This window comes from Plasmodium gonderi, assembly GCF_002157705.1.
Source record: "Plasmodium gonderi DNA, contig: Chr03, whole genome shotgun sequence".
In the NCBI taxonomy this organism is placed as follows: Eukaryota; Apicomplexa; class Aconoidasida; order Haemosporida; family Plasmodiidae; genus Plasmodium; species Plasmodium gonderi.
In genome coordinates, this window is record NW_021628927.1 from 446,607 (window position 1) to 468,894 (window position 22,288).

The 22,288-nt window shown below is 33.1% G+C and overlaps 5 protein-coding genes across 5 annotated transcripts; 2 read left to right on the forward strand and 3 right to left on the reverse strand.

Moving 5' to 3' along the window:
• Positions 1-1,883: 1,883 nt before the first annotated feature.
• PGO_030870 (hypothetical protein, conserved) lies at positions 1,884-5,969 on the forward strand (the record flags this gene model as incomplete). The annotated part of the gene is made up of 1 exon (XM_028686073.1): positions 1,884-5,969. The coding sequence occupies one exon, from the start codon at positions 1,884-1,886 to the stop codon at positions 5,967-5,969; it is 4,086 nt and encodes a 1,361-aa protein (XP_028541874.1).
• A 1,156-nt stretch (positions 5,970-7,125) lies between these two features.
• PGO_030880 (hypothetical protein, conserved) lies at positions 7,126-9,726 on the reverse strand (the record flags this gene model as incomplete). Its single annotated transcript, XM_028686074.1, has 1 exon — positions 7,126-9,726. One exon carries the CDS (start codon positions 9,724-9,726, stop codon positions 7,126-7,128), a length of 2,601 nt encoding a protein of 866 aa, XP_028541875.1.
• Positions 9,727-13,129: 3,403 nt separating this feature from the next.
• Positions 13,130-16,738, forward strand: PGO_030890 (hypothetical protein, conserved; the record flags this gene model as incomplete). Its single annotated transcript, XM_028686075.1, has 1 exon — positions 13,130-16,738. One exon carries the CDS (start codon positions 13,130-13,132, stop codon positions 16,736-16,738), a length of 3,609 nt encoding a protein of 1,202 aa, XP_028541876.1.
• A 709-nt stretch (positions 16,739-17,447) lies between these two features.
• PGO_030900 (hypothetical protein, conserved) lies at positions 17,448-18,050 on the reverse strand (the record flags this gene model as incomplete). Its single annotated transcript, XM_028686076.1, has 1 exon — positions 17,448-18,050. One exon carries the CDS (start codon positions 18,048-18,050, stop codon positions 17,448-17,450), a length of 603 nt encoding a protein of 200 aa, XP_028541877.1.
• A 715-nt stretch (positions 18,051-18,765) lies between these two features.
• On the reverse strand, positions 18,766-22,044 carry PGO_030910 (hypothetical protein, conserved; the record flags this gene model as incomplete). The annotated part of the gene is made up of 1 exon (XM_028686077.1): positions 18,766-22,044. The coding sequence occupies one exon, from the start codon at positions 22,042-22,044 to the stop codon at positions 18,766-18,768; it is 3,279 nt and encodes a 1,092-aa protein (XP_028541878.1).
• Between the last annotated feature and the right edge of the window lie 244 nt (positions 22,045-22,288).

Below are 22,288 nucleotides of genomic sequence, written 5' to 3' on the forward strand. Positions count from 1 at the left end.
ACGTTGACCGAATTAAGGGTGTTTCATTTAAAAATTTTTTTTTTTTTTTATTTTATCCCCATTTCGTTGTTTTAAACAATGTGGAAAGACTTGACAAGAGAGAAAAAAAAGAAAAAAAAAAAAAAAAAAAAAAATATTTCTTTGTGTAAATTCGCATGCAGTCACTTTTCCTTATAAATACAGAAATGGGCAATTCCAATGGATGTGGAAACAGAAAGACGGAAATTGTGGGTGGGATGGGCTTGGGCGGTAATTCTGGAATTTCCATCTTTCCTATTACTATTCCAGCATGCCTATTCCTATTACTACTGCTATTACTACTGCTATTACTACTGCTATTACTACTTCGATTACTATTCCTATTCCCTTTTTTTTTTTTTTTTTTTTGCAATAACATAAAATCACTGCTTACCCACTAGTTCTCACAATTCTTTTCCGAGTGAAAAGGATTTTGTGTGTGTACCCATATATAACTCCGATTCAGGTAGACTTATCATGCCCTTTGCGCCTTTGTCATATATATTTTTTTTTTTCACTTGCATGATATAAAATATAAAGACACTACAATGTGTCAATTCTTCCTTACCATTCCTTCCACCTATTTTGTTATGAACACTGTTATTTTGTTACTCTTATGACACTTTTAGTTTTGTCACATTTGATCCAATTTTTTTTTTTTTTTTTTTTTTTTCCCCCCTCCCCATTTTTATACAAGACAGGGAAAATAACTTTTTGCAAATAATGTGCAAGAGTTTTTTTTTTTTTTTTTTTTTTTTTGGAAAATGTATGGACTAGAAAATATACATTAATAATACAAATACATATAAATACAAGCACGTGAGTTGCAAATGGGGCAGAGGGGAATGTATAAACTCTATACAAATGTTTAATCACAAGTGATCAAACAAAATATAGTAACAGAAAAGATATGTAACATTTGAGAAAATATATCATCATTGAAGGGTTTCCCCATTGTGCAGCCCTTCCCGTAAAACTTTCCCTCACTTCTTCTTAATATTTTCAAAACACCTTTAATGTATGCGTTTAGCCAATCCGTTCAGCCAACCTGTTTAGCGAATATCATTTCGCGATTTTTCTCTTTGTAATTTTTTCGTATCCCTTTGCAGATTTGTTTACGCCTTTTTACAAATTTGTTCACTCCACACTGTGCACATTTGTTTACTCCATTTTCGCCAGTTTGTTCATTCTAGTTCACCAACATTTGGCAATCCTTTTCCTACCCATTTCTCCACTTTCTTCCACACTTCTGTTCCCACAGTTGAAGGGTAAATTAAAAAAAAAAAAAAAAAAAAAAAATGTGAAGGGGAAAGGAAAAAGGTTTGAGAAAACATACACTGTGATATTTTCTACCGACACGAGTATCAAGTGCAATTTTTTCGCATGAATAAAATGGCCACAACCAAGTGGTGAGATGAAAAAAAAAAAAAAAAAAAAAAATTATCGAAATATATATATTATTCAACAGACCAGTGCTTTTCTCCACACACACACACACACATATTAGAGGCACACGTTGCGCACTCTCGTCCCATGCGGTATTTTCAACTTATAAATTCATCAAACATACGTGTCGTGTGTGCATCGTATGAGAAAATATAGGCAAATGTACACGAGTATGTAAGAATATGCACAAATATGTTCGAACATGTTGTCATTATATTTGTATATATGAATCCATATGTACACATATAAAACATGCACATAACACATGCACACGTGGGTAGCTGCCGAATTGATTAATCTTTGTGTGTGAAAAGGGATCTAGCGTTTTTCACCATCACATACATTCTGAAGGAGCAAGCTTAGCCCCCCACTTCCATCCATCACGATCCACTTCGTCACCAATTTCGACCGGCATCCAAATGGAAAATAAAAATTTCACACAGAACATATTTTTCAAAGGATTTAACGAAAGAAGAGTAAATTACTTAAATGTTAATGCAAACAGAGATTTGGAAAACGCGCACAGTGCAAATACGTCCTTAGCAGTGACTCCAATTAAAAGTATGAACGACGAAAATAATTTGCACAAGTTCAATACACAGAATATAAGTGGAACTAGGCAAACGGTAAATAATATGATAAATCAAAATGAATATGTAAATAAATCTGAAAATTCGATAAATTTCAATATGGAGCATACAAATACTGCTTATGCGAACAATAATTTGTTATATTTGAATAATAAATTGAATGCAAACAATATGAACAGCAATAAGCATAACAACTTAGGAATAAATGGAATAGGAGTGCTGCCATCCACCACCTCGTCATCCATTGCACCTGCATCAGCTAGCGAAATGAATATTAATAAAAATATGAATAATCAAGGCATGTACTCAGATGTAAACAATTTTGATAGGATCCATTTGAATGGGTTAAATATGAATACCTTCAGCAGCAATAGGAATATAAATATGAAAAGTAATGATTATATGCATACAAATATACAGCAGAACTTAGTTTTTATGGATTCAAAGGACGCAAATAAGGGAGGTCAACAGGACATTGGTTTTAGTAGGGGTACCCAGCTTTTGAACAAGCCGGTTGGGAGTAATCACATTGGAGCCAATGCACACGGGATGGAGAATCACATAGATGCATATCTAATGAATCGTGTGAATAACAGTGAACAAATGCAAACCCCTGGAAAAAATATAGAGGGATACAAAGGAAGTTACGTTGAAAGTAATATGAAAGAGGGCATATTTGGGAATATTTACCATTCTATTCACAGAGACACAGGGAGGGTAAATGATAAGAACACTACTCTCCCCAACACTAAGAACAGTATAAATACATTCATGAATCCTGCTAACTCAAGAAATAAATATGCTATGAATGATGCAATAATAAATTCTGTATCATACGAAACAGGTGAAAATGTGAACAATACAAAGGATGGTAATTTGAAATTATTCGATAATAACAAAACTAAAATAAAAGACATAGATAAATCTAATATATCCATAAATCCTCTTGGTCAAAATATTTCCTTAAGTAATTTTACTAACAGTTTAAATAATCATAAGCACAGAATAAATGATAACAACAATTTTACGCAGTTAAATAATTTTAATACCACTATGGATAAGTTAGACACATATAAATTTACATCTGCACACAGTAGAAACAATTTACATAAAGGAACGTTATTAAATAACACTCTCCTTAGTGGTACTATTAACAGTAACAGTATGAACATTCAGAATATAAATGTTACAGGTGGAAAAAGCAACCTTCAAAGTTATAATAAAAACGGAATAATGAATTCGTCAAATATGAATGTTATTGGTATAGAGGTTGATGGAGTGTCAAATCATTTCCCTTCCACAGCAGCTGTTGCTTCCTCAGCTTCTGTTGGTATTAATAACACAGGTGGAGTTGTGAATATAGGCCATGATGACAATGTGGATCTCATAGGAAACCTGTCAAATGTGAACATGGTAGGAATTCCAAATGCAAACTTAGCTAACTTTTCCAAACACACCAACCTTATGAACATAGGAAATATTCACAAAGAAATTACCGATGGGCAGTTAAAGGGAAGAGAAAACTTAATAAATTATGGATATGCGAATGATAAGGGAAAGATGAATGACTTGTCCATTGCAATGGGTACAAATGGCTCGAAAGTTGGATTACATAACAAGGCAGCTTCAAATTATAACAATTTGAGTCTGTTTAGAGGAAATGTTAACCATGTGAGTAATAGCGCTTCTGTTAATACGAATCGAATGCACGAGTTAAATTATGCTGGAGGTGTCAATAGCATTGGCTGTATGAACAATATGAACAATTTGAACAATATGAACAATATGAACAATATGAACAATTTGAACAATTTGAACAATATGAACAATTTGAACAATATGAACAATATGAACAGTATGAACAATATGAACAATTTGAACAATATGAACAATATGAACAATTTGAACAATATGAACAATATGAACAATTTGAACTGTGGAAACAGTGGCGGCAACCTGCACTACATCACTAAGGGTGGTGAACAGAACACGTACCAGGGAATAGCTAGCTGTCTAAAGGGAGATGAGGAAAATGTAGATGTACAAAGGGAAAAGGCAGCGATCAAAGGTGCAGTGTCAGAAGGAAGTGTACCCATGAGTAGCTCAAATCAAATCGAGACCAACCACACGGGTTCCAATAAAAGCTCATCGAATCATAACGCTATCACTACAGATAATTATGCAAACATGCTGAAGCAGCTATGTACACCTATTAAAAACAGATTACCTAGTAATACTACAGATAACTTAAATAATGGAAATATAGAGGAGTACAATAATCAGGATGGAAAATTATCTTTTGAAAATACAAACGAGAGTAGCAGCATAGGAGTCAATGAAAAGAGCACGGTAGGTATATTTCGTGACATTGGTGGCTTAACAGGAAATGTAGATGAAACACAAGTGATGATAAGTAATATCGGGACAAATCATACTGGTTTTGTTAAAAATGTGGAAATTCCACATAAAGAAATGAACAATATTAGTGGTAATAACAGTGGAGTATCCAACTGGGGAAATGTGTATGATTTGAAAAAGCTGAATTTGTTTGCAGAGAAAAAACGGAAGGACAAAGAGGATAATCAGGAAAAGAAATCGAGCAGAATTAAGAAATCTAAAACAAAAGTGTTTTTTTATATAAATCCAAAATATATTATTGAACCTTTGAAAAGAAAAATTTATCAAAATATGTCTGTGTATATCGAGAATTTAATAAGTGACATTCAAGCTACTGAGAATAAAAATCGAGCAGAGATATTGACAGATTTACACAACACTCCGTGGTTTTGCATGATTTTCGATTTCGATGGAATCAGTAAATTGCTGAATGTTTTCAACAAATATTTAATATACTCAGACTCGTTGATAATTCCGGATGCCCTTATAGGGAACAAGCTGGAGTCTGAGAATGTCACTGTTGGGTTCAATAGCCAAGCCAAGAGAGACGAACCCAAAGGCGAAATGGACTATGAACAAGAGGGTCAGAACCAGAATCAGAATCAAGAGCAAAATCAAGAGCAGAATCAAGAACAGAACCAGAAGCAGGAGCAACACTTTCACTACTTCTTCAAAAAGAGCGACAAAATAGAATCACTAAATAAAAAAATACACGAATATGAACACAATATTATTGAGAACGCGGAGAAGTTAAGTTATCTAAAAGAGTTGTGCAATTCCTTAAAGCAGCAAGTGGATATGAAAAAGAAAAAACTTATACTCCTTATAGAAACAGCCAAATTGAAGAAAATTGCTTACAAAAGCAAAGAACTCCAAATGGTTATCGATACTGAAAAAAATTGTGCATTGTCAACACGGGAAAATCAGCAGTTAAATCTGAATAAAGAGTATTATGCCATGTTTAAACAAATTAATGACGGGCTAAATTTTCTAAAAAAATACTCCAACATTATTGTCTCAACGCAAACAATGCACAATGAAATTATGAATGATGAAGAAAACAAAAATATGTACCATTCGTCTGTATCAACAGAAGATCTAAGCTTTGAACACAACCTGAACGATGATGATGAGGAGGAGGAGGAGGAGGAGAACGACAACAATGATGATGAAGAAGTAGAAGAGGATGAAGAGGATGAAGAGGACGAGAATCGAAAAGATAATGATGATGATAATGAAGATGGACAACGAAAAGATAATGGCAATACGGTTGATCACGCCTCCAATGAACATATGAATAACAAGCACATGACATCAAGGAAAAAAAAAAAGAAAAGAAAAAAGAGAATTGCCAATGAAGACCTTTTGTTGAAAAAAAATCGATCCTATGATGCTTTAGACGATAAGGCTGATAAAGAAATAAGCAAAAAAAGAAAAACAGTGAATCAGGTTAAAAATTTGCAATGGGAAAAGGCAGATAATGAAGAGTGGGTAGATGAATTTTTGGAGGACTTTTGACTGCATACTTGCGTGGTGCGGAGAGGGAAAGCCTCTACCAGAAGAGGAGAGTTCTTAACAAGTGCTTCGCCCATCTATTGATCATAATTTTTGCCATTCGTTTGCCATTACCATACCTTTATTACTATTTTATTTTGTTTTATCTTGTTTTATTGCGTTTTATTTTGTTTTATTATTATATTTTATTTATTTATTTTTTTTTTTGTTCACATTTTTGGGCGATTAAACTTTTTACTAGGAGAGAGGGCTATATATACTCATTGCCTCGATATGCCCATGCATTTGTGCCTACATTTTTTTATTTGAACCACATCACACCGTAGTGCGCCGAATTATGAAGGAACAATCCCAGGTATATTGTACCTTCCTGCCTCCAAAACCATTTTAGAAATATTTTTTCTCCCTGTACCGAGTGTCCCATTTGAGACATGTTAAAAGGTTCAGATGTATGTGAAAATTTTTTTTTTTTTTTTTTTTTTTTTTTTTTTTTTTTTTTGTCAAGATTTTTTCACAAAGAAGAAAATTGAAAATATGTGAGAAGTCCCGTAGAGTGCGTAAATATGCGAAATGAGTTGAGGAGTAGTAGTGTACCTTGAGTTTTTTTTTTTTCCATGTATATATCTGCATTCCTGTGCAGTGTCTTCCCTCCCTCTCTTTCTTTCTCTTTCTATTTCGCTCTCTTTTTTTTTTTTTTTACGTTTCATGGTTAGACATAAAATCAAAAAGTGCAAGACTGTTTGCATGCAGTTTGAATATCCATATTTGGACACGTCCCCCGACTTGTAGTATATGGTAAAGAAGTAAAACCTTTTTATTTTATTTTTATTTTTCCTTTTTTTTTTTTTTTTTTGTATTATATTAATGTATGTTCTTAAAACGTAAGAAGCCTCTTCCCGCACCCAGTGTGGGGAAGAAGAAACAAAAAAATTAAAAAAATAATAAACGGGTAAATAGGTGGGTAAATAGGTGTGCAAATATGCGTATTAATATGCGGATAAATAGAAACATAATTAGACAGTTATATAGGTAAGTAAATAATTAAATGAATCAATAAACATGTGATCGTGCATATGTAATGCAGGTATGTTCGTTGAGGTACCAAATTGATAAATTCGGGGATTGGGCACGAATGGATTATATTACTTCACTTTTGAACCTATAATTTAAAGAGCATTCCCTTTGCATTTTTCCCTAAGCTGTTACTATACTGTGACTTTATGTTATTAAATTCTTCTATACAGGATAATGATAAAAGAATTGGGTAAGTGTTAATTTTATTTATGTGGTTTTTCCAATTTTCGTTCTGATTCCACTTAATACCATAATAACCATGTAGCAATAAGCTATACTTGCAACCTTTCACTATTGATGAAAATTTGATGTTTGTATTTTCAAGGTTTGATTTTTCCATAATCGCCTGCGTGTTTATTTCGTTCCTCTCACCAATCATTCCTTCGTATGGGTTCCCCTTCATCTTCTCACACTTGTTATTATCATTATTATTACTACTATTGTTATTATTACTACTAATATTATTACTAATAATATTATTACTACTATTACTGCTACCCTCCTGGGGAAGAGACACATTTGGTTCTACTACTGCCTCTGCATGGTTCTTTTCTACCACTTCTGATGTGGAACACGTACATACTTGCGCTTCAACAAGACCAGTTTGCGAATCCTCCTGCAGTTTCACACGTTTCGATTGAACCTCCTCATCTGGGTGTGAATTGTAGAAACGTTTATTATCTTTCGATTCGTTAGTCTTTATAAAGACAAATTTACCATCATGAGTTGAGAATAATGATGTGAGAATGAAAAAAATATCATCATCTGTTTGTTCGATTTGGATATCCCATCCTAGAATGTAAAGAAATGCTTCCCTATAAGTCTTAATTTGATTCGAATAAAAAAGCTTAAGAACTTCAATTTTGGATTTTAAATATAAATTTTCATTTCTAAGTGTTGCAAATTCGATTTCATCAACAGAATTGAGATTTTCCAAATCCGTGTATAATATATTTATCATATTATTTTTCTGTTTTTTCAAATCCGTAGTAGTAATTTCTTGCTTCGTAAGATTAGCAGGCTTGGTAGTCAAAACAGTAGAATTGTTTATTTTGCTATCGAATTGTGCTTTTTTTATAGATTCTTTTAATTCGTTAATGATAGTTTCATTTTTTTCATTATCATCATTCCATTGATTATTCACATGAATTAAATCGTTTTCTAATTTCACCACTTTGTTTTTGTAATTTTCAATTTCTTCTTTAAGTATCTGTATCTCTTTTTCGTGCAGTTGTAATTCGTTCGAAATGGTTTCTGCATTTTTTTGCCTTAAGTATGATTTTTGAAACTCTATTTGGTATTTTTTTATTTTTTCGGATAACTCTTCTATTAGTCTTTCCTTTTGTTCATTATCTGTCTTTACAAAATCGTACATTGTTTTATATTCTGTCAGAATTTTCATCAACTTTTGGTTTTTTTTTTTTTCTTCATCTTCTTCCTTTTGAGTATTTGTTTGTCCCTGTGGGGTTTCACCATGCTGCATGTTCGTTTTATCCTTCATGATGCCATCTCCTGTGTTTGTTTCGACTGCCTGTTTTTCTCCATCTGTGCTAGATGTAGAATCCCCTCTAGGAGCGGCTTCCTTGTCTTTGGCTAGCTCACGGAGGTGATCCCTTTTGACAAATTCATACATTTTCTCCAACTGTCTATTTCTATTTTTGATTATTTTAATTTCTAAATTTTTGTCTTCCATGTTTTGTTTAACAATTTCCATGTCTACAATTAATTTTTTGTACTTGACTTCTAAATCTGTTTTGGTCGAATTAACTTGGTTGTACTTCCCTCGAATTTCATTCATTGCTTTTTTCATACTTTCGATGTCTATAGCTTTGCTATCAATATACAGTTTTGAAAATTTGGTCCATTCATTTAGTTGTTCATTTAACTTACTATTTTCTATTTGATGATTTAAAATGGTATTTTTCAATTCAACAATATTTTCAAATTTTTCTTTATCTCTATATTTAAAAATTTCTAATTCTTTAATTTTATTTTCTAACATTTCAATTTTACTTTCTAAAATTGGTAGTTGTTTGCATTTTTCTTTGTACTGGGAGCATAGCATAATCATACTTCTATATTGTTGTCTTTCTTTCGAAGTTATTTCTTCACTGTTTTTTAAGAAATCTAAATTTTCTCTTAATTTTTTTATTTCAAGCTTGTATTCTATTGTTTGATTTATCATATTTTCTGTCATGCTTGTCATTCCTTTTTGTTCTTTTAGGTATGTTCGAAATTCTTCCATTTTATTTTTTAATTTATCTACTGTTTCTTCTTTTTCCTTCACTGTTTTTTTCAATTTTTCATTTTCACATTCGAACATACTTAAATCATTTTCACATCCTTTCACTTTTTCTTCCAAATCTTGGCATCTTTTTTTATTCTCATTTTTCATATTTGTTATTTTTTCCTCTAGCATCAGTGTGAAATTTTTTAACCTCTTATAGTTCTTTTCTATCATTGTTCTTTTTGCATATTCATTATGATGCTGTTCTACCACTTGGCTTTCCCCATTGTCTCCACCATCTTTTGTTAATTCTTTTTTGTTTATATGTACGTTCTTTTTCAAAGTCTCATTTTCTTCTTTTAACTTTTTACATTCGCTTTTAAATATAGTAGCCAATTTACGTAGCTTGAAAATTTCCTCATCCTTTTTATTTTCTTCTTCTCCTTTTACGCTACTCATCGTGTGCTCATGAAGGGATGCACGTGCGTGTGTGTACTTGTGTGTGTACTTGTGTGTGTACTTGTGTGTGTACTTGTGTGTGTATTTGTGTGTGTACTTGTGTGTGTATTTGTGTGTATATTTGTATGTGTTGAGTGAGGTGATTAAAACAAATGAGAAGTGATTCAACTAATTTGATATGGTCGTGACGAATACAAATATGTATGACACTGAATTCACTCCTGGCAGGTAGGAAAATTAGCTGGACGCAAGTTCCACAAATGGGTATAATTCCTCTAATGCAGTTACTAGAATTAGAACGCAATTATGAGGGAACACGAGAAAAGGGCTGAGGAAATAAAAAAAAAAAAAAAAAGAATTATCACAAGCTGACTACAGACAAGTGCACACCGATATTGTTTTCACACTTGGGGGGTCTGAATACTTTTCTTACCCATTTGAAGAAATGTGAAGAAATGTGAAGAAAAATATTTTCAATTTATTCGAAATATGACATCAACACCTCCTTCACATTTGTTTAATTAGTTGGATATGATGCGTATAGTACTCCTGAAACATTTTTTAACATGTGAAAAAATGGACTTTAATTAGGAGCACAAATTTGTTACTCTTCAAATGGGGGAGAAGAGGTTGTAAGAATTATAAAAAAAAAAAAAAAAAAAAAAAAAAAAAGGCAAACAGAAAAAATGTAGATTATATATATATATTTATGTATGTATGAATTATGAACAAAATATGCAGTTCTACGTAGGACATGTGTATGCCTATAATACTGCTCCTGAGAGGAACATCAAATTGTACTTTGTTTTTTTTTCTTTCTTTTTCTTTTCTATACACTTTTTTACATACTTTTTTTTTTTTTTTTCCTTGCCATTCTACGGCGAAAAAAAAAAAAATTACACGCGAAAACTTCAACGCCCTTTTCATTTTTTCATCTCTTCCCTTTTTTAAAAGTGAACAAAAATGAATGCAGCAAGATTAAAGAATATATCTCATTTATTTATAGTTAAAAAAAAAAAAAATGTAGATGATTTTATTTATTTACTTCTTTTGAATTTCAGCCAAAGGACCCAGAAATTGACAATACAAAGCCTTCAAATTAGGTAAAATTTAACACACCTCATTGTTAAGTGCGAGAAATAATAGAGAGGCGATTTTTTTTTTTTTTTTTATTCTACTTTCGCGGAAGTTTTCACTTTTGTTAATTTTGTAAAAGGACATCTACTAAATCGGTTATGCCAATTTTCTAATTAAATGAAAAATTGGTGTATATTCCATCAGTGATTCAGCAAGAGAAGCAAGAGTGTCAAAAACAAATAGGAAAAAATCAAAACATAGCTCTAAACAAGGGGAGGGGGAAATGCCGTGTGTTAGAAATGGCTCTTGGTAGACAACCCAACCAGATGAAAAGATGTGCTAGCTTCATGTTCACAAAAAAGAAAAAATATATATATATATATATATATATATATATGTATATATATCAAAATGAAGAGAAACTAGAAAAGAGCTGAATTAATGTATCATCAAATATATCCCACAGTTTTCCTACATTGCGTAAAGAATCTGGGAAGGGTATAGCACCTCATAATTTAGGTGTTACACAAACCCGAGAAAGAAAAAAATAAAAAAATAAATGTGAAACGTATATATTTTGTATGTCTATGTTTGTTGAAAAAGAAACACGAACCATACTGCGTTCCCCTTATACACATGTGATCATTGGTAAATACAAAATTTTTATTTTGGGATTTTTTTTTTTTATTTTTTTTCCTTTTTTATGACACTCAGCAAAATTGCACACACATTTTACCATGTTTTCTAAGAAAAAAATACCAATCTGGCGTGAAAAGAAAAAAGTTGAGAACAAGGTCTGATAGGAAATAGGGACAATCAGAATTTTGGTTAAAGTTTCATATCCCGAATAAATTTTACCTGACTCCATGAGTTGAAACATGTGCTGAACTGGCTATGCAAGTTAAGGATTTGTAGGAAGAGGAAAATGCTTGGGAAAGTGCATATATACAAATGTATGTAGACAAATGTGTATATGGCATTTCTTGTACACAAGTTATAGAACTATTAAGTATTGTCCCATTCACCTATCTACATTCTGTTCATTTCCCTTTTTAACAGTACTTAATATGTAGAACATATTTGAAATGTACACACACATTGGTACCAACCCCAAAACATTGATAAATGGTGCAGTTGTTTATTTTTCGCATATACTTGTGTGCACACAAATATTCGGTGTCCTGAAGGTACACTCGAAATAGGTGTACATAAACACAACTAAAAAAGAAAAAAAAAAAAAAAAAAAGGAATAAAAGAGGAATAAAAAAGGGACAAAAAAGGGACAAAAAAGGAACAAAAAAGGGGAAAAAAAGGAACAAAAAAGGAACAAAAAAGGGAAAAAAAAGGAACAAAAAAGGAACAAAAAAGGAACAAAAAAGGGAAAAAAAAGGAGCAAAAAAAAAGAATGTATATTTGTATGGATGCATGAGCACTACAAATAATCCAGCAAGGATAAAATGAATTTTCCTATTTTAATCCTGTTGTAATACATGACATATGTTAAAATTGTACATGTAACAAAGTGGATGGAAAAAAAAAAAAAAAAAAAAAAAAGCATAGACATTTGGAATAACGTTCTCCATAAGCCTTATGTATGCTAGCACATAAACAGCATATCTGAATTCTCCTTTTTTTATTATTTTTTTTTTTTTTTTTTACTACATTTGTTAATTCGATATATTGAACTGGCATAAATGAGAATGTGTACAAATCTGTACCTCTTTTTTACGCATACCTAAGTTCTAAAGAAGGCCGTTTTGCCAAATTGTTAAGCTTCTAACATTTCAGCGTTGGTAATTTGCCTCTTCGACATACGTACCTACGTAACTACATATATGATGAAAGTTGATAAAATTTCAATCATTTCATAATTTGTAAAAAAAATTAAGATAATCTATAACGATTTGTTGCGCCCCAGTTTGTTTTCTTTTTCGTTCACCAGCATATTTTTGTTTCTGTTTTGTTATATCTATTTTAGTATCTCTTCTTTTGTTATGCCATTTTTTTTTTGGCATGTCTTCTTTTGCTTTGACTTGTTTTGCCCTCTTTTATTTTTTTTACAAACTTGTGCTCTTAGTTAAATTTAATCATGGTGACGATACTTGCACTTGGACATATGGAAAGAGTGCAATATATTGTTCTGTCTGTTACCTTCTGACTCATTTTTGTATTTCAAAAATAAGTCATTCCCCCCCTAGCGCCCCACCAAATCAGTAGTTACTTGTCCATCACAAGATATAGATCTTGATTCACTATTTCTTTTTTTTTTTTTTGTCAATTTCTTATTTTTGGCAAACAAATTGGTGATTTTACAACATTAAATCAAATGCACAGGGGCACGGTAAGCGTCCCACTCAATGGGGAATGGTTGAATCACACAGATCACATGTGCAACAGAAGAGATAGGAAGAATTTCTCATTTTTCAGGAGAAACAAATCTGACGAATGTCAAATGGTTCATGATACTTTATTAAAATATAAAGATGTGGAGAAAGACTTCTTTGACACTTGGATATATTCAGCAACAAGTAGGTTGTCAAGCATGATTGAACCGAACTCAATTCAGAATGACGTAACCTTATCGTCCATTTCAAATCGCTTGTGTATAGGAGAAGAACAAAATAATAATTCTCCTTATAATGTGGATATACAGAAGGAAACACATTTTGCACAATACCCAAAAGAGAGTCTTAAAAATAGAAAACTCGCACATTCGGATAATTCTGAGCAGGATGCAAATACTATGGTGGTTAAAAAATGGAAACGACAAGAGGAAAATGAAAAAGAAAAGTTAATAAATAACCAAACTAATTTTAATATACCAAATTGTGATTTAACTGGAGGAGAGAGAAATCATACACAGATGCAAAAAAACGATACCTATATGCATATGTCCGATGAGTTAGACTTGAAGTATGGCAAACTTAATGACTTGGGTCTTCACAATAATGACAAAAAGGAAAAGGTAGAATACATAGATGTAGTGCATTGTATGGAAACAAATGAACACATCAATGGCATGATGATATCTGACCAATTGTATAATAACTCATTACCCCCAAACGAATTTCCCTTAAAGAGTAAAGAAAATGATTCCACTTCATTTATACATAGAAATAAATGGCTTGTTAGAAATTCAAGGGTGAGAAGTGATCCCAGCCTAACATCTAATGTGTATGCAGATTCTTCTTCTAAAAATATCAGAATGAATCTAATTTACAATCAATCATTAAAAATAAGAAATGAGTATCCAAACATAATGAACGAATACAACGGAACAAAATTTCCAAAGTCAGATTTTCAAAAATGTGGAATTATTAAATTAGAAAACGATGTAAAAGTTTCAGAGGATAACAAAATGGTCACAATGACAAATAAGGAACAAATTTTTGACTATAGAAAATTTGAAACAGTGAAAAGAAAATTCCAATGTCACCCATGTCTGTCGGTTGCAAATGATGTCTTGTTTTGTTGTACCACCCTTCCGAGTAGCGATGAAAGGAACACACGCAATGACACAAATGGTTTTCTAATTCATTCGAAGAAAGTAAAGAAAGAGGAGGAAATTTTCCTTCCACGTAGGAGTTGTGTAGAGATAAACAACACTCACATAGGTACCCCATTTGATAATGAGGGAGGAAAAAATAATAGAAAACGGAACAGTGAAGGAAATTGCACCAAAATGAATTATCATTTAATAATAAAAAAAAAAAAAAATAATATGCATATTTATACACCAAGTAGCAATGTCTCCCTAGCCAATGAGACGAATGAACAAGGAGCTACGAATTCTATGAACAGTAGAAAAATTAATGAAACATTCCTGAACGCTCATGATGCAATGAAAGTTAAAAAAGAGATTTATATTCATGATCCAGAGAAAAATAACATCTCTATAAGTATGCAAAATCGTACCTCTTCATTCAACTCTGAAAAAAATGATGAGGAGAATAATCGTGCAAGTAATGATAACGAGAAGAGATGGAAAAACAGAGTAACCGACAGAGGAATGATTAACAAAATTGTAGGTGAACATGAACTATGGTGTAGGAATTCTCATGAGATAATAAATTCGGAATGTGAATGTGAAAATGAGAACAGAAAGATCAATCAATATGAGGAATATCCGGAGAGAGAGACAAGAAACTGTACCATTGAACATCCACATAGTAGTGAATACATACCACAGTTCAAAACCCCAACTAATGGAATTGTCAAGGAGGAGCAGGAACAAGTATATATGGATATAAAATTGGACTATTCTTCTCCCAATGCGCAGGCAAAACATAACCTTGATGTGTGTAGCAATCCTTGCAGTGGTGCTGAGAAAAGTGCATGTTATGGGGCTTCTCAAGAGTTGCTAATCCCTATGAGTGTAAAAAGTGAATGTCAAGAAAAGGAATGCAAAGACAAGGAGAGTGCAAAAATGAACGAGACATGTAACTATACCTCAGATAAGGTACCTAATGAAACCACTAAGGAATTTTGCTCAGGTCACAGATTCAGTACATCGTTGAGAACGCGTAAAAGAAAACTAAACGAAGTACAGAAAACAAAGGTGAAAACAGAAAAGAAAAAAAAAAAAAAAAAAAAAAAAATTCCAGGAAGAGTTTACAAGGTTATTGTACGAGGAAAAGAATGCTGGAGGGCGGAATGGTTTGTCCAAAAAAATGTTGAAGAGAGAGATTTCAAAATCGGTAATTCAGAGATGCCAATTATGAAAATGGAAAAGGATAATCATGATATAAATCATCAGCATGGGGTGAATGAGAACTCATTAGTGCAGACTGACAAAAACAACAATAAAAATTCTTTGATGAAAAAAAGTAAACAATTTTCTGTATCTGTGTATGGTTATGAAAATGCAAGGTTATTTGCCCTCTTTGAGTTAATTAAATACAATTCTGTTCCTGATGGTTTGAAAGATGAAGCCAATATATGCATCTATAACATTAAGAAAAACTTATTAAGAGAAGAAGGATCTACAAATAAATCGTTCAGTAATCACTTCCTTCCGTTTGTTTTGGCTGATGAGAGCAATATATATTCGTCTAGTTTGTGCAGAAAAATAAGAGGGGATGTTATTCGCAATTTTGACAAGTGCAATGATGGTATGAGTTCCAACAATATACACAGAATCGGTGTCTCTACAGGGGAAAGTGACATAAACCTATGCAGCAGCAATTCCTCTCAATGTAGAAGTAGCAGATCGACAAACCAACAAGGGCAAAAAGACGAAATGTGCGTGTTCCGACAAGAACCGTTCTTTGGTGGTTACAATAATTTACTTAACAAAATGGGCCATTCGAGAAATTTCAACTGCTTGGCTAGCCATGGGATTAGCCAAATTAGTCAGGGGTCCAACCCAATTGGTCAGGGGACTAGCCAGCACAATGTAGTGACAAATTCGACTTGTCAAATGAACCTTTCCCCAATGGGTTGTGTTAACAATCGAATCCACAATATGAACACATACAATCTGAATTCAAGGAATATGGATCACCATCACTTGCATATGAATGTTCCTAAAAATTATATTCATTCTTATGGACCCTTAGGAGGAGAAAGCATTAAGCAACACAATGGAATGTTATTCAAACGGTTCGTCAAACATACAAGTGGGAGTGAAAGAGATTGGAACTTTCCCAGAAACAACAGTAGATTTAATTACAACTGTGCAAATGATGATAGTAAAACAAAGGATATGATGTCTACCGGTTCAAATGATCCCACTTGTGTAAATACATATGTAAATCGTTATGCCAATATTAGAACCTCTCCAAGCAACCTGACCATTACTACCACCAGGTTTAATAATTTTACACCCACATATGAGAATGAAGAACGAAATAATAAAATCGATAAGGACATGACCACCTTTTGCTCCAAAGTGGGAAATGAGAGAAGTACTGACATATTTAATCAGTTCGTCTGATCTGGAATTGGAGGAAGAAACAACAATTTGTATATGTAAGTTTAGTGTGACAGAGGGACAACCGAAAATATGGGCACATATCATGCTCAAGTTATTTTTGATGCAAGCATGGGGAAAAAAAAATAAAAAAAAAAAAAAAAACAGCTACACATATGGCCACATATGTGTGAAAATTCACATTTTTCGTTCTTTTTTTTTTTTTAAAAAAAAAAAAAAACGAGCTATAACACTTTTTTCATGGTATTCACAGAACATGGAAACAAAAGTAATTAAGCATATGTCCACGAGGGATATATGTGTGTTTTCTTACAATCCTCCTTTTCTCGATTATAATTAAAATGATCTCACATATGGGTAAGTCGAATGTAGTTGTATAGGGAAAAAAAAAAAAAAAAAAAAAAAAAATACATATTCATTACAACGGTCTTAAATGAAATACCTTCACAACAAAATAAGTTATGTTCTCTATTCAACCGTGTGAAGAAAATTTCATCTTCACTTTCACCTCTCGGTTACAAAACTAGTTTTATCTTGAACAGGAATTCATGGTTATGTGTCAAGCGGGTCATAAGAATTCCAAGACCAGATAAGTAAAGAAGTAATGTTGTAGTAGGGCAGTGTATCATTGAGGCGAGGGAAGACACGGGACATGCAGTTTGCTTGCGATTTGCAGAGTTCACACAAAGGAAGAACTCTCTCCTTCGCACGTTCAGAAAAGACCGTAACTGATCTTGGCAATATACATTTCCAAGTGTTCCGAATCCTTATCCTTGCTTTTTAAACGCTCTGACATAACAGTTCCATATGTTTGAGAATCATGGTATGTTTGTGGAAGTACCTTAACATATTGGATGTTGTTTAAGGCAGAGAAAATAGTATCGTTAAAAATTTCAATACATTTGAGGATGGTGTTAAAATTTTTGGTTTTATACTTGGTTTGAAATATGTGAAGAATGTTTTTATTTTCCTTAATTTTTTCTGTACTATCATTTACACTTATATTATTCGTTATGGTATTCACATCTTGTATATTGTTGTATGGATTTCTAGGTATGATATGTACAGGTAAACATGTGTGATTGTAAAAATCTGCACTTATGTTGTTAACTGATTGGATGAGATTTACACAGTAGGATTTCATATCATTTATGAACTTTGCATATTGTAAATTGTTACGAGCCATAAAATTTTCTTTCATGGAAACGCTTGTGATGTATAGAATATTGGCTAACTTGTTTGCAATATTGTTGATATTCCCTTCCATAACTTCTTTTGTATCACCCTCCCGTGTTCCATCACCCAGTTCATACATCTTGTCGAAGTAAAAAAAACTCGTATAATTGATTCACTCCACTGGCCTATGCCTCATTCTTGATTTGCCTCTCTGAAAATATAAGCTGCAAAATAGGCTCAAGCGCAGCATTTCCAGCAGAAGCGGGAACTTCAAGATGAAATTGGAGATGAACTCCGAGAAGAACTTCGAGAAGAACTTCAAGATGAAATTGGAGATGAACTTCGAGAAGAACTTCGAGAAGAACTTCAAGATAAACTTCGAGAGGAAGGCTTCTTCCCCTACGAGTGCAACCTATTCCTCAACAGTTTTAACATTTTACACTTGAACAAATCATACAACTTTGGTGCAAAAATAAATAAAGTTTGTATGGCGTGGAAAATTTGGGGTCCCGCCCCCACCCCGATGGGGATAAGGGTAATTTTGCATGCATAAAAAAAAAAAAAAAAAAAAAAAAAAATGATATGAAGCAGTAACGACACAGGTCAGGAGAAATGTAGTACAAAATTTCATGTCACAATCTTACACCCACACAAATGGGGGTTAACAGGAGGACAAATTTGAAGAAAATATTACAAATATGAGTTAAAGAGCTTTTATGCACTTGAAAGGTCAGCAAAAAAGGGAAAAAAAAAAAAAAAAAAAAAAAAAAATAGTGCGGAGGAGGAATTATATATGGTTCCTTCATTTGAATCATTCATCGCCACCCCTTAGGACACCTTCCCTTACTATACAATCATGACAAGTTGAAAGGGATCTCGTCTGTGTGAACAAATCGAATGTCGTAAATAAAATAATTTTGGAGATTTTTCTTGTACAAATATTCTCGAACGGAAAAATTATCATTGTTTATTTCTTCAAAGAGGTACAAGAAAAGAAGGTTGTTTTTTTTGAAATTAGGTATATGAATAACTGGTAAGGAAAACTTATATATATATGGAATACCACGATTGGATAAAAATTTTGTTGCCTTGATTGGTTTTTTTTCCACATATATATAATCATCCTTTTTTAAGTAACGAATATATATTTGGAATTTTTCTTTTTTTTTTTTTTTTCTTTTCTTGATGAATAGATATGTCCCTTTTTTTCCGTCTACCGTTTTTACATTTTTTTGATTTATTCTCAAAATCATTACTGATAAATCATCCTGGATGTGAATATTTGCGCCTCTTTCTCCTAGTTTAGAAAGGGGCTTCTTTTTCACCTTCTTCTCATCAGCATGATTGATCTTCACTATTCTGAATAACGTTTTATTGACTAAGATTTTGCTCTTTCCGTTCAGATGTATGACTCGTATCTTCTGTTTTTGTGTATATGGTTTTTTTGTTTGAAAATCCAAATGAGTTGATTTATTATATTTACCTTCTCCTCCCTGTCCATGGATTTCTCCATTTGACCCATCGGATGAAGAGACATCCCTGAATTGGATAGTCTCTTTTCCCTCAGTCATGCACAAATACTTAAGCACAAACTGGTACAGTGAGTTGTAAACTCGTTCTATGTTACCATATGTTAGACTAATACCTGCGTATTTCTTAACCATTTTGTGCAGAATTTCCATACGGATGAATTTGGAAGGTAAGAGGAAAAATTCAAGGAAATTAAAAATTTTTAAAAAGAAATTATGTTCATACATTATTTTATTAATTGCTATTAAGTCATTCATTTTATTATCATGTGCTATGAAAAACGAATCGTATAATTTTCTTTGCATGTTCAGATATTCTCTGACAAATATGTTATCATCCCCTATCTGTGTCTTTTCAACACCACCCTTGTAGTACTTACTGTGCAGGTAAATTGTAAATAAATTTATCCAAAAATTTAAATGATTTTCCAAGCCTCTCGTTTGTTGCATCAGATTGCTCAGCCTGTTGTCAAGCCAGGGACATGTGTACACGTGGCAGTTTCGTAGTTCTACGTTCTTTTCCTTGTTATTTTCCTTCTTCTTTTCTGTGTTATTTTCCTTATTCTTTTCTGTGTTATTTTCTATGCTATTTTCGAGTTTCTCCAGCTCCTTGGGAGGTGCTTCACCTTGTGGTGAAGCTAACTGGAGAGGTGCGATGGCTGTGCTGTTGGCAGATGTCTTCACATTAGAAGCAGTTCCCACGTTAGAGCTTGTCGAGGTGACATCACTCTGATTACTAATGGCGAACGCCTCGTTATGACCTCCCCTGAATGACAGCGGAATTCCTCCGAGACATTTTGCAGATTGTCCGTTGTCTTTAAATATGAGGGATATATTTGGTATGACAATATTTCTAATAAAATTTCTCGAACGCGAGAGGTTTTGATTAGACCTATCGAACATCCAAGGTTTGTTTATAATTTGCATGTATGTGTACAGGTTAATTTTTCCTAGTTTGATAAACGGCCTATATATAAAGCAGTTTTTAAATATTGTCATGTATTTCATACCTCTTAAATTTTTAATAAATGCCCCTCTGAAAATTTGAAATAAAAATGTTTCGTTATTGTCATTCTTGTGATGTCCTAAAAATACGAGTGATTTCACATATTTACAAATTTTTTTAGATGCATAAATTCGAGGGATTCCCAAAAGTGAACTGTACAAAGATGTACTCAGCGTGTTTATTCTAGTACCACTTTTTTCTCCCATTAACAATATCTCAGAAATGGATTTCTTATTAGTCAATTTTATGTAATTGTCCATATCTGTAAGGTATGTTCTGTAGGTATAATTCGACACGTCACTCCTTTCAGCATATGGTAGATTCTGACAATCTCTATCATTTTCTTCTGCGTGGAACACATTCGATTTGATGGGGTATAAATGTGTGTGCAGAACATCCCATGTATGACGTCCCACATTTTTGTCTTCTTTGCATATCTGTTTAGTAAGATCTACATATACATTTCTCCTCCACTCTCTTGCCAGTTGTAGAAAATTGTTCCTCAATTTGTGATGCCACTTGTTCGATAGGTTCGAGCGGTTCGAGCGGTTTGGTGGGTTTTCCTCTGGCTCCCCTTTTTCCGCGTCTACACGTTTCGCCTCTTCCATTTGGCTTGCTTTCATTTTTTGCCTTAACCTGTTCATGCAACTCCTTGTCAGTGCCTTCGTGCGGAACCTCAAATTGTGCCTCTTGCAAATATTTTTCAAGAAATTTCTTTCCTTGCTGCATTCAGCACGGGTCATGTGGTTGCAGTATATGACCGTCACATTTCTCAAAATAGAAGCGAAGAAGTGAATGCCATAATTGCCATCACTACTGCTTGTCAGTTTATTTATATCTTCATTAGAGTAGGAGTATACACTGCTCATTTTTCTTAAAAGCGACTTGTAACTGTGGGAATCTCTGTACCTTATTGTTACCATAATTTTGTAAATGACAAAGAGGAAGGAATATAGCATGGAGAGAGAATCTACACCTGAACTTACACTGAAAATTAATTTTTTTTTTTTTTTTAAAAATGAAAAGAAATATTTATTTCTTAAAGTGCATAACCAGTATGCTTCCACAAGTTGAATGTTTTCATCATTTTCAAAAACGCCATTAGACCTTGTCCTTCCCTCCAAATTGTTTTCAATCTTTTGAATGATCTCCAACTTGTTGTTGTTTATTTTCAGTTTATCTAATTTTCTCATACGTTCTTCACTCTCCTCATTTATTCTGAAACAAACATTTTTTAGTACTTCTTTCCTGACTTTCTTCTCTACACACCTTTTTTTACAATCAGTACTCTTTTGTGACATGTCCCAATTCTCTCTACCCACCTTTCCGTTTCTCCCCATGCTGGGGTAAAGTACAATGTCACGTATTTGTGTCTCCGTTTTTAGGTGAACCTTCCTCGTCCTCCAGCGCTGCACGCCTCTACGATTTTGATGCATTATACTCATATCATTGTTATTCCCTCTCCATTGTTCCAAGTGTGGCTTCAAAAAATTAAATCCACTCTTTGCAATGTTTCTTAGATTTACGCATCCTGCAAACTGGTTGTTTAGGAGGCCATACAGAACGCCCAAGACGAGTGAAAAATTGGGCACATGCATTTATTCGCCGCTTGGGTTTCATTTTATCGACATCGCTTATGTATGCATATGTATGTAGCCTCACTGAGGATCACTCCACATCAGTGTACTACATCGGTGTTCTCCATCAGGGTTCTGCATCAGGGTTCTGCATCAGTGTTCTGCATCCGTGTACTACATCGGTGTTCTGCATCCGTGTATTACATCAGCATTCTACAGCGCTTTTCAGATGGTATTGTTCTTTTTTTTCTTTTTTTTGCTTCTT